The sequence below is a fragment of the Psammomys obesus genome, unplaced genomic scaffold (genome assembly GCF_907164565.1).
Source record: "Psammomys obesus unplaced genomic scaffold, mPsaObe1.curated_primary_1811, whole genome shotgun sequence".
NCBI classification, from domain to species: domain Eukaryota; kingdom Metazoa; phylum Chordata; class Mammalia; order Rodentia; family Muridae; genus Psammomys; species Psammomys obesus.
The window spans coordinates 209107-221709 of NW_026592510.1; the positions used below are offsets into that span (position 1 = coordinate 209107).

The window sequence follows — 12603 nt, forward strand, 5'->3', positions numbered from 1 at the left end:
TTTGGCCACTTTAATTTATAGAAAAACTGATAAAATGTTTCCAGAATATATATTTTTTAGTGAAACAGGACTCTGTTCTTGCTACAGACCTATTCTTTGATTTGAAAGGGAACCTCTAGTTATGTACAGCTGCCAAATGAGAATAGTCTGAATTCTGGTGGCAAGAGCATGATGGTGTAGTAAGAATCTTTCACTGACATGAAAGCTGTGTGGTGTATTTTTGACATGTATCTTTTTAGATTGTGCAGAGAAGGGGTTGTTTTCTTTATTCTGTGACTGGTAAAGGAAAGTCTCAAAGCAAAAGTCAGTGTGTTTTATAATTTGAAGAAAAATATCCTCAAAAGGAGCGACGCCAATGGAAAGATAAAATATAGGCTTGACTCTGGAGGACCATGTATTTCAGTCTGATAAGTAACAATTTACTTCATTCAAAAAAATCAGAAGAATTTATCACACTTAGCCGATTGCTTTGTGAAGTATGATTTTAAAGTAATTTACATCAAATGCCAAGTGTGATCCGCAGCTCTTCAGTAAACCAGAAATGAAGATGACAGTGTTACACTGGATATCTGGCCCACTTCTCATGTTCATATGATTTATTTTTAGGATATCTTGAAATAGATTGAACCAGTAATGCTTATCACCCATAGCAATACCAAGAAAGCTATGTCTAATAAATACACAAGTACAGTGTCAGTACAAACATTGCAAAATAAATAAATCTACTTTAAACATCAACTCAGTCTGCTTTTGCTCTTAAAAAATGATTAGGCTTCTTATTAAGACATCAAGAATTGTACAATATTCTAAATTCATTTTATGAGAACTGAAAATGGACCAATCTGTAGGCATATGGATAATCGTTTTAAAAAAAAGAACTTTTCTATTTGCAGAAAGGCCTAAAGAGTGCACCGTGGTACACAGTATAGGAACTAATTTGAATACTTGGTAACAAATCTTACAACACATATTTACATTTCCAATGCCCCTAGACTTCCACGTCTCAGTAAACCCTATGGCCAGTTTTCGAGGTTTCCCAACCTCTGCCTCTTGTTCCCAATTCTCCAAGCTGGTCAGCAAGCTGGTCTTTGGGCCAAAATTCATGTGTTTTTTGTATGACCCTTAAACTAAGAATAGATTTTACAATTTTAAGTGGTTGAAACACTTGATAGATTTGTGACATGTGAAAATTATATGAAATTCCAACTTAAGTGTCCATAAATAAAGTTTTATTGTTCAGTTATGTTCATTCTTGTACCTATTGTCCGCAGCTGTCTTTGCGCTCCATCTGTCGAGCTGAGTCAATGAGCAGAAGCCATATAGCCCAGACCCTAAAATGTTTTCTGCCTGGTGCTTTACAGATGAAGCTTCTTGCCTTCCGCTTATGGGATGGCTTTTCTGACTGTAACATCTGTAAAATGGCAATGCTCTGGCCGTTCCTGCTTCATTCCTCAGGAAGTTGGTTAGCAGCCCTGTGCCATTTTGCTTTTCCTCTGCATGAACCTCATATCAAGTGTGAAGAGGGTTGGAGTTCAGAAATCATCAATTTCCAGTTTAAATGTAGAGGAAGTAAAGTATATTCCTTTCCACCACGTTCATTCTTGATAGCTTCTGGTCAAGGATCTTTATCTGCAACATCATCCACATAGGCTTATTAATGTATTGACCACAAAGAAGCAGCAATGTTTACAGCCTAGCCAGGTTCCACATTGTTCAACTGCAGAATTCTAATGCTGTAGTGATCTAATGATGTACACCATTCTAAATTAATTTTATGAGAACTGAAAATGGAGCAGTCTGTGGGCATATGAATAACAGCTTTTGAAAAAACCATTTTTTTGCAAAAAGGCAGTCTAAAGAATACACCATGGTATATAATACAGGAACCAATTTGAATAACTGATACAAATCTTAAAGGACATGTTTACATTTCCAATGCCCACAGACTTAGGCTTTTCAGCAAACCCTATGGCCAGTTTTTCAAGGTTTTCCAACCTCTGCCTCTGGTTACATGTTCTCAAAGTTGAGTTAGCAAGCTGGTCCTATGGGCCAGCTCTAGTGGCTAGATTTGAAGGAGTCCCTTCCTAATACAGTGGTAAGACATGGTGTCCTTAGGAGGTAGAACACTTATTTCTGTCCTGGAACACCACATTCTTTAGGAAAAAACAAGAAACACCTTTTATTACATCAAATAAATGTTCCTCAACTTTAGGAAAAGAAGAAATTTCTTCAACTACTTCAGGTAGGATAAGGTGAACATTTGCTTCTTTAGAAATTCTTAGGTTATTATTGAAACTCAGTATTATCATTTTAGAACAAATAATATGAAATACTGTAGCAAAAAGGCTAAAACATTGTTCTTGTTTACTTAGGAGAACATACAGAGAGAACTTAAAAAAAATGTGTTCATTCTTGAAAACACTATGATAAAGGAGATCATGAGTGGACATAGTTGTGACAATGGCAGTTTTTAAAGAAAAGCACCAATGGTTAGCAAAGCTATGAAGTTAGTCCAGTGCTTCTAAACATCACTTGCCAAGGTAAATGGAGTTCAAAGGCAAGCATCTAAAACACTGTCCCCCAATAAGGCCGTATCTCCCAATCCTTCCCAAGACAGTTTCACCAACTAGGGACCAAACATTGAAATATATGAGCCTCTGGAGGCCATTCTCATTCAAACCAGCACAGGCAGTCTGGGTAACACAGCTTCAAAAACAGCCAAAGAAACAGTGAAAAGAAGGCTCTTGTGTTTGATTCCCTTGCGCCCCTTTTCATATTCTAGATCACCCAACTGCTGAGGTTGACTTTGTTTTGAACATCAAGCAGTGGGTTTGACAACTGACACTACATTTTCAGGATGGAGAATGAAATTAATTTTTCTTTTGTTTTACTTTGCTTTCTACACATGAGTTCTCACCTGTATTCCCTAAGTTGGCCTGAACTCATTATGTTGCCCAGACTGACTTTGAATTTGTGATCCTTCCCCCCAGCCTTCCAAATGCTGAGATTCCAAGCTTATGCTACCATGCCTGGAATATTTTAATTTTTTTAAGAGGCAGGGAGGGATGAGGTTGTTGGCTCTGATCGAAACTATAATAGTAGGACTCCAAAGGAATAAACATTGAATGATCCATAGAGCTCTTGAAGAATGTTCATGTATGTTATTAATAATTAATAGTTAAGGTAGTCCTATGTATGATGACTTAAGTATGTCTGGTACTTTGGACAAGTTTGTTGCCTTCTTGGGACCTTTGGTTAGTTATTACAAAATAAGGAAGACGAAAAATGTGTGTGTGTGTAAATACAAGGGTCTGTACATGGTTTGGTATACATGTGGAGGTCAAAGGATGATGTGTGGGATTCAGTGCCCTCCTTCCATCATGTCAGCCCTACAGATTCAATTCAGCTCGTTAGGCGTGGCAGCAAACACTGAGCCATCTCTTTGGTCCTGGAAGTTTGGAATTTTAAAAGCCTGCATGTAATTTCAGAGCCCTGGTGCTATTTTGAAGTACCATTCCCACCTGGCTTCAGGGGACACCTCTTGAAAAGTCACAAGGCACCAGCCTGTGTTACAAAGTACTTTCAGTTGGGTCTTATTTCACAATGCTATAGTACCTTCATATACCTGGGTCAAACCTGCTGCCCTCGCTCACTGCTAGTACCCACTGTGTCACTGGGGGACAAAGCACCCACAGGCCTCTCCTCCTTGCTTTGGACACTTTCTGAGGCCACAAGCTGAGGAGGCAATGTGAGTGCTCGGGGTTGCTTAGTAGACTTAGTGAGTTTCTTGAGTTCACTTGCAAAGGAGATGCCCCTCCTTTTGTCTTCTCGGGATGCCTATGGAGAAAAAAAAGAACCTTCCTTGGTGGAAAGGTAAGCCCAGGTTCCCAATTCCCATGGCATACCCAGCAGAGGGAGTATGTACTCCTTTGTATGTCTCTCTGGCAAGTAAAGCTTTGGGAAAATAATCCAAAGGCCTCTATCCCAGGATCGTTTTTTTTTTTCTTTCCCTCCCTCCCTCCCTCCCTCCCTCCTTCCCTCCCTCCCTCCTTCCCTCCCTCCCTCCTTTCCTTCCTTTTTAAAGACGTGTTTTTTTCTGTGTAGCCCTGACTGTTCTGGAATTCACTCTGTAGACACCAGGCTGAACTTGAACTCACAGAGACCCACCTGCCTCTGCCACCCCAGTGCTGGGATTAAAGGCATGCATCACCACTTCGGGGCTAGCTAGGATCTTTTAACAACACAGAAAAGCATGCTATTGTGTTTTATCCCCACAAGTGAAAACAAAGTAACTACTTTCCAAGAACTGCTCGATTTAAGAACTTTCACTAGCTCCCAAATTTAATAATTAAGATGTGACTATCAGTGATTTATAAAGTGATCAATGTAACTTTCATATTACCTGCACCTGTTCCTTTAACTTAAGGATGAACTTCCCTGCACCTTTCCATTTACTTTGGGCTTGAAACACACATTCTTGGTCCAAAAGAATCCTCTGTGAGGACTTTGGAGCAGAAGACTTCTTACTGGGTCCGTCTTTCATCACCTCTTCCAAAAGCACGTAGTCACTTGGGTTGGGGTTGTTGAGGATGCTGTAGGAATATTTGGCTTTGCATAAGGTCTGAAAGATAAGTTAGGGTCAGCTGAATCAAGCATCTCCCATGTTTGCATCCATCATGAATGAATGTTGAAGGTGAAAAGGTGGCTCAGACTCTTATGGATGGAGAACATCTTCCAAATAGGGTCAGGTCACCCAATGCCTCATTTTTATTTGAGTAGCTGTGGTTTATAACAAATGTTCTCAAGTTACCTCAGTTAGCTTCCAAAATGGCCTGACTTCCAAATGGCTTAGAAAACCTATGCAGATTCCAGAGGAGGAAGCTTAAACTTAGCAGTGGTCAAGCAGAATCCAGAGCAAGTGCATCTTATAGTGTAACTGAAAAGGCTAGGTCTAGATCCCACCACCACCACCACAGTGTACAGACATGAAAGTCAGGCAGCCGATGAGAAATGGAATTCTGGCCCCTAGGAGCCCCTCTCTTCCACCAGACCGCCTCCTTATCACACATGTGAGTGCTAGGATTTTAGAAGTCATATGTTTTCCCTTTCACTTAGTAGAAGAACATCTTTCATTTGTTCATACATCATTGTATGTTTAGTCATGACCTCTTATATCCACATACGGTGCTGTACTTTGGGGAGACAAAGCTGAGCAAAAGAAAAGAGAGTTTGAAATTCTGAGTTGATTAAGGAGACTGCAAATATTAAATTATCATACAACAGGAATAACTAGTCACACTCAGGTACATGCTAAGTAAGCACTGTACTGAACAACCCGCATGTGTTACTACAACAGCTGTGTGGGGGAAGTACCATCGTACTATCTCCAGGTTATTCATCTGGAAGCTTGTCACAGCGGATGCAGAATCAGATAGAATGGGCTGGTGAAGTCAGACGCTGGAGGATTTACACGAGAGAAAGGAAGTGGAGCCCCTGCTCCCCACAAAAGTTTGCCAACACACAGTATAACTCAGACACAGATCTGAGTGAGAGAGGTGAAGAGCTGGTTTTGAACCCTCAGCCATGTGATCAAGGGTTTGTGCTGTTTACTGTGTGACATCACTTCTCAAGCAGGAGTTCAGTGAATACAAATGCTATGTGTAACAGTTCTATGAAATCATGTACCAAAGAGAGAGAGAGAGAGAGAGCGCCTGACCTAGACTTGGCCAACAGTCAGAGTTGACCTCCTGCTTGTGTTCTGTGGCACCCTTCAGATACGTCCATTCAGTATTTACTCGGGTTTCTGGGGTAATTTCTGCGGTGCCACCGCCTAACCCTATTATCAGCAGAGATGTAAGCTCACTGTAGATGTAGCTAAGTACCCTTTGCAGAGGTGAACAGATATTTTCTGTTCTTCCTGTTCTGGCCCCCATCCCATTCTAGAACTTCATTCATACATCAGTGAGCTGTCAAGGCACACACATCTGGTTTGTCCCAACCATGTTTATCAAGAAAAGGCACGGAGTGAGGAAAGGAGAGATTCTTGCGGTGCTGGGATCTCCCAGAGCCCTGCGCCTGCTGCTCTCTCTGAAGTGCACCCAGGCGCCCAGGGAGGCGGTTACCTGCTGAATTACATCCTGTGCGGTGCTGACTCGGGGGGCTTTGATGACAGTTCGCGGTTGCTCTGGGGAGACATCATGCACTTGGACAAAGAAACTCTCCTCCTCCGCGCTCAAGATCACCTCTCTGTCATCTTGGACAATGCTTTTCTCTTCTAGGGTCTGCATTTAAAGAAAAAGAATATATATGAGTAGTTGGTAAGATGATTCAGAAGACAAAAAATTTTAGCAAAAATTTGAGTTGGTAAGAATTTTCGTTGGTAATAATGGAAAACACCTGAATTTATAGTTCATTCATTAAGTTAATACACGATGCTGAAAAGATGTACCTGCTTCCAAGGGAAAGAAAGGCTCGATTTGTGTTGATTTTGACTCAGACATGAGGTTTTAGAATAAACCAGTTTACAAATGTCTACTGGCTGTGGATTTTGAGAGACCAAATTGTGGGGAATGTTGAGGTAAGCTTTTTTGGAGGCCCATAGGGAAAGGGGAGTGAAACATCAGCGACTCCTACAGCTCCTCGAAAGGTCCTGGTCCACTGCACAGTGTTAATCTACTAGGGACTCCTAGCACACTAGTGAAGTCTCAAAATGGATCTGAGGCTAGGGCAGTGCCCGCTTCCCCCTTCTTTACAGAAGTTTCCTAAGGTGACCTTGGCCCCCTACATCTCCCATACTTCCTTATAGTTGCACTAACCTCATTGATTGTTACTGGTGCTTGAGGAACGGTCTGGTTGGCCTTTGAATCATTTAAAGGCTGTTACACTATATAATAAAGTTAGATCTGTACCTTTGTGTCTGCGTCTCAGGATGGGATTCTGCGTGGGCTCTGTCGCCATTCACCCCACCTTCTTCCCCTTGGTTCGTGATCCCCACACCAAATCAACTACAAAGTTGTAGGAAGGAAATACACTGTTTTGCTTGTTATCGAAAGTCAAGTAAGAACACAGTAAGCTATACTGAAAAGAAGTCTGTTCCCCCCAAAATTGTTAACCTTTAAGAAATATTAGAGACGGGAGCTGCTGAGATGGCCTGGCAGGTAAAGGTGTTGCCATGCAACTGTGGTGGCCTGGTCAATCCTTAGGCATGCAAGTGCACAGAGTTGTCCTCTGCTATCCACCTGCTGTGGCACACATGCCCTTCATCTCTCCACCTTTCTATCGCCCTCATTTTAAAGTTACAAAGAAGAAATCCTAGGCGTATGAAATATAAAACAGGGAGTACTCATCCAGGTGGAGTGAGGAAAGCTAAAGTGAAAATGCTAAATTAGTGGCTTCAGGTAAGCCACACTTTTAGTGAATACTGATAGAATTCCCCAGTAATACGAGAATTATTGTCCGAATGATTAGATTTGGGTAAATTTTAGTGAAATCAAATTTCCCTCTCTCTTATTTGTAACTCTTTTAAAAAGGCTTATTTATTTAATTTATGCATATGACTGTGGGTCTGCATATATGTATGCACACTACATGAGTGCGGTGACCTTTGGAGAGCAGAAGAGGGGCTTGGGTCCCCCGGAAGTAGAGTTACAAGTAGTTACAAACCACCATGTGGGTAGTGGGAACCGAACCTGAGTCCCTTCAAGAGCAATGTACATTTTTAACTGCTGAGTTATCTCTCCAGCCCCTACTCTCCCTTTATTAAAAAATTCAACTGGGCTAGAAAGAGAGAAGTTAAAGAGCACTGGCTGCGTTTCCAGGGGGTCCGAGTTTGATTCTCAGCACCCACATGGTAGCTCATATGGTAGCTCATCTGTGAGTACATTTCAGGAGACACAATGATGTCTTCTGGCCTTCAAAGGCACCAGGCATGCATTTGGTATACAGATACAAGTAGAGGCAAAACAACCATATGCATAAAAAAATAATAAAGTTTTTCCAACAGCTGAAAACTGATGAAACTCTTCCTAGTCGCACCTCTTCTTTTTGATATCACCTCATTCTCATAAACTTAAACAAATGAGAAAACAAGTCTGTAAATGAAATCTCACTGTTGTCAGGTGATGCATCCCTGTGGACATCTGCCACTGACATGTAGGTGTACTTTCCGGTATGTGAATAGATACACACAGAAGCCTGGAACTGGGTGAATATGGTTGTAGTTTTTTACGTGGTGTCCATCCACTTACTGGCCCCCATTTTCAAATGACAGTAGCTTAAAAGTTACCTTCTACAAGAGAGTGACATGGGAAAAGAGATAAAGAGTAGGTGACCTGAGCAGATGCCAAGACTTCACATACAACATTCTATTCCCAGAATCCTTTTAATCTGATCTCCTCGCACAGGCTACTGACACAATGCTGACTGACCAGAAGAATTCAAAGTTTGCTGTCACTGGCCTGGAAGTTTCAGCTGGTCCCATCGCCCAGGAGTGTTCCCGTTGATACTTAAGTCAGAATGGAGAACTGCCACCAGGTGGTGCCAAATTGTAACCAAGACTGGAAAGAATCTGCTCCAGCCTTTCAACAACCCTGAAGTTACAACCTTACAGTTTCCATGACTGGAGTTTCCAACCTTATGCATTCTAACAATGGAGGTGGAGGAATGAAGGTATCACTTAGGAGGTAGGTTTTTTTTTTTTTTTTAACAGGTAGCTGATTAATGAAGCGAGACATTTATAAACAGGAATAATTTAGGGAGATATTAAAGATGTCAAAGGTATTCAAAGGTCGATTGGAGCCACCTGATGTTTTCACATAAAACTCTGCGAGCTAATTCTTTGCCTTCACACACTTGAGAGAAAAGGCAAGAAAGATGATGGTGTTTCTGTGCCTCAAAGTTTCTTCCGGCCTTTATGGTCTAAGGCAAGATTAGGAAAGAGGTGGTGGCTCTGGGTCCTGGAAGAGAGGCTGATGTTCTATCTGGCCTGCAGGCTATGCTTATAGTGACTAACTGGAGTGTGAAAAAGTAAGGCCTGGTGAGGAAAACTAGTTCACTTTCCTAGCATCTATGCCCTTCTGATACACATCTGATCATCACACCTCTATTACAAATCAAAGAGGCTCAGTTGGGGCCAGAACAGGACCTGGGCATACTGGGAGCTTAGTCAATATGCGTTTAATTAAATTGTTGAATCGACTCAACTGCTTATCATTTGATTTGTCACGTGGCCTGATGATACATGCTGGAGCAATGGTTTCATTTCTTCCTTTAAAAGAGGACAGTGAGGGAGTAGGCCCTTGCTGGATTTCTCTGAAAGGAAAACTGCTGCACAGACAAATCCAAGCAGGAGCCAATGGGCTGGGAGTCAATATGGAAGTTGTTTATTCTCCTTTCTTGGAGACAGCCATGTGGTATCAACACACATAAACATTCACTAATTCTAAGTCTGAGAGATTATCTTTAGTTTGTGTGAAAGTGTGGAGTATTTTCAAAGACATAGTGTTAAAAATGTAGAAGCACAGAACCTTTTAGACGCTGATTATCCCTTGGGACCCAGTGTGCTTCAGAATTTGTAGATTTGGGAATCTTTGTACAGACTGTACAAGCTGGATATCCCCAGCTGAGCCAAAGCTTTAGAGGACACTAGGCAGAGAGTCAACAGGTCCTGCGTTAGGCAGTGTGGCAGCTGAGGTTTGCTTTCTAGGGTTTGAAAACATTAGGTGGAAAATGCCACAAATTAATAATTCTTAAGTTTTAAATTGTATGAGTGGGATAAGGACATTCCTCGCTGTTCTGTTCTATCCTGCGCAGGGGCAGGAGGAGTAGGATGGTCATGAATCATCCTTTGTCCAGCATACCCCATCAGACTATCTGCTCATCTGTCTTCACTGTGTTGGGGGATCAGATCAACTGTCATGGTATCATAATGCTTGGATACCAGTGACTGCTTCTATCTGAGGTTTTAGGACTCTACAGAGGAGGGCAGCCTAGGCCATTTCCACAGGGCTGCTAGTCCAAGATGACCCTTACAGCAACGGCTTCACACACACAAATACAGCATTGGATCCACAGCGGAGGCCACGTACAGGAATCCTTTAAGTTCCTGCTTCTTTCATTTTACAAAGGATGCTGGTTTTAGATTGAGTTTCTTCAGTTAATCATCTGAATATGTGCAGGAAAACAAAACCATTTCTCCACATTTACTTGAACCATGTTGTAGTGATGAGTAATTTCAGGTTTGAGGAAGGTGTTCAGTGGTGAGATGGCTAGTGACAGACTGAGCAGTTGCCAAGCAGGCTCTGTCCAGGATGTACTTACTTCCTGCTGGGGCTTTAGGACAATTCTGCCTACGTAGCCTTCTTCTGGGAACCAGCTGTTTAAAATCTGCATGATATCTTCCTCTGGACCCACAGCTCTCTGGAATGGTTGTTTCTTGCACTCATTCTTTTCCTTAGATATAACATACTTCTCTTCCATCAGAAAATAGTCTGTGGTAGTAAGTTTGGTGTCTTGGTTGAGCGCCAAAATCTAGAGAAAAGGCAAAGGCAGGATTAGGCACACACCTGCAGAGTGGCACAAACCAAACACTAGTCTGTTTTCATACTGTTCTGACAGGTTTGCTGTGCAATTTATAAGTGAAATCTACTTAGTGTTGAATAAATCTTTCTAGAGCTGTAATAATTCTTAAATGCTCAAAAGGGATTGTTTATGTTCAGTCTGGGCAATGACACAATTTATTCATAATCCCCAGACAGCATAACTATTTTCCCACCCCGAGAATGAGCGGTCCTATTGAATTAAAACTTTAGATTTTTCACTCCATGAACTTGGCTCTTGCAACAAAGGACTGATGCAAAGAACCCAGTGCAGTTTGCAAACCCCATCTCTGTTAGTCACAGTGGAAACAACTATCTTCTCATGGGAGGCTCACAGGGCTCAGTTCTCATGTGGGAATGCTCCTCTCAATAGATTCCTGACACTGTGCCTACAGGGTTTTCTCTTTGTTGGCCCTGGACTCTGCACAATCAGATGGAGTGGTTAGGACAGAGCTCTGCAGTCAGTTAGACCTAGGTCTGAGGTTCTTTCTAAGACTTGTCTGTTTTGAGTTGAGGCTATATCAGTGGCAGAACACTTGCTTACCATGCATCAGGCTGTAAAGATTTACTGTCTTTGGAGTGTTGGAAAGAGAATTGGTCTTCCCATCTATAAAATGGGAATGCTCACAGCAACAACCTATTAGTTTTGGTTTATGATGGAGGCTTTAAGCACAGTGCGAGACATCATGAGCACTCAACAAATACTAGCCATTCTCAGAGTCTTACTGATGTTTTCTTCCTCACTCCTTTCATACAGATTTCTGATGAAGTGTCAGTGATAGGGAAGAAATCTTCTCTGTTTTTGTCCAGTGAGAGGTAGCCGTGTCATGAGAGCCAGCTGCTACTACCTGGCTTGGATTAAACAAACACCCATTTCCCTAGGGGATGCAATGGCTATGGTTAACATTTCTCACTTGGAGGGAAAGAACAACGTAAGGTGCTAAGGGTGGTAGGAGCAGAAAATTCTCACAACTCTGGACTCTCTCACTGAGCCCTTGATTTAAAGGAGACATCATGCTAGTAATTCCATAGGGACCATGATACTATAAGAATTATTCAAGATGGGAGGTTTCCAGGGGCTCTCTTGGTACTGTCACTTCCTCAAGAGACTCAACAATACTTCTCAGCATTGAGGACTCATTTGTTTATTCGCACAAGGTGACAATATGGTGTTGTGCTCACTAGAGGCTATGGGAAGTTTCCCTGACTTTGTAAAACCTTAGTAGTGATGTGACAATGAAGTTTATGGACTAATTGACTAAAAACACCTAAAAGCCTTGGAAGCAGCTTATTTTTGATTATTTGGACCTTAAATAGTTTCCTATGATGCTACTTAAGTCAGTAATAAAATGTTGAGCAAAATGTTTCATTATCCAAAGATATGTGCCCTTAAATGATAGAGATAACTAATATTAAATATTATTATGTTAGTATTTGTTACACTGGACTCATTTGGTTTTTAATTATGCAAATTTCACCATATGTACTAACTTTGGAGGAAGGTCCAGGACACTCCTCTTGGTCAGTGCTCTCTCTGATCTACCCTCAAATAGGAGAAGTAGTTCTAAAATGGGTTAAGGTTGAAACAGTGTTTGAATCAATAACAGTTCTTCTCTATGCTTAATCATAGCCTGTCTAGTGGTACCAAGAACCCTTACACTATTCTTAGGATTTCAAACAATCAAAAGACATATCATAGCAAAGCTATGAGGATTGTAAACTTAAGGTCAGCCTGGTGGAATTAATAATAAAATAATAATAATAATAATAATAATAATAATAATAATAATAACAACAACAACAACAACAAAGGTCTATGTAGCTCAGTGGTAGAACACTTGCCTAGCATGTACAAGGCTGTAGGTTCAGGCCCCAACATGTAAAGATAAACAAACAAGCTACAGATAAACAAAAGATGTATCATCAACATGGACCTCTATGGCTTTATGTGAACGTGTCTACGCATACATATTTGCATACATATTTGCACACACATGTACATTTTGGA

General features: G+C 41.3%; 1 protein-coding gene across 1 annotated transcript in view; it reads right to left on the reverse strand.

Moving 5' to 3' along the window:
- Positions 1–393: 393 nt before the first annotated feature.
- Plce1 (phospholipase C epsilon 1) overlaps positions 394–12603 on the reverse strand; it is a 250089-nt gene continuing 237879 nt past the window's right edge. The window contains exons 28-32 of the mRNA XM_055614080.1: positions 10318–10527; positions 6123–6281; positions 4403–4621; positions 3626–3837; positions 394–1629 (exon numbers count right to left, since the gene is read on the reverse strand). Of these exons, the coding sequence (XP_055470055.1) occupies positions 3631–3837; positions 4403–4621; positions 6123–6281; positions 10318–10527 (795 nt within the window). The 3' untranslated portion in view covers positions 394–1629; positions 3626–3630. The remainder of the gene's footprint in view (positions 1630–3625; positions 3838–4402; positions 4622–6122; positions 6282–10317; positions 10528–12603) is intronic.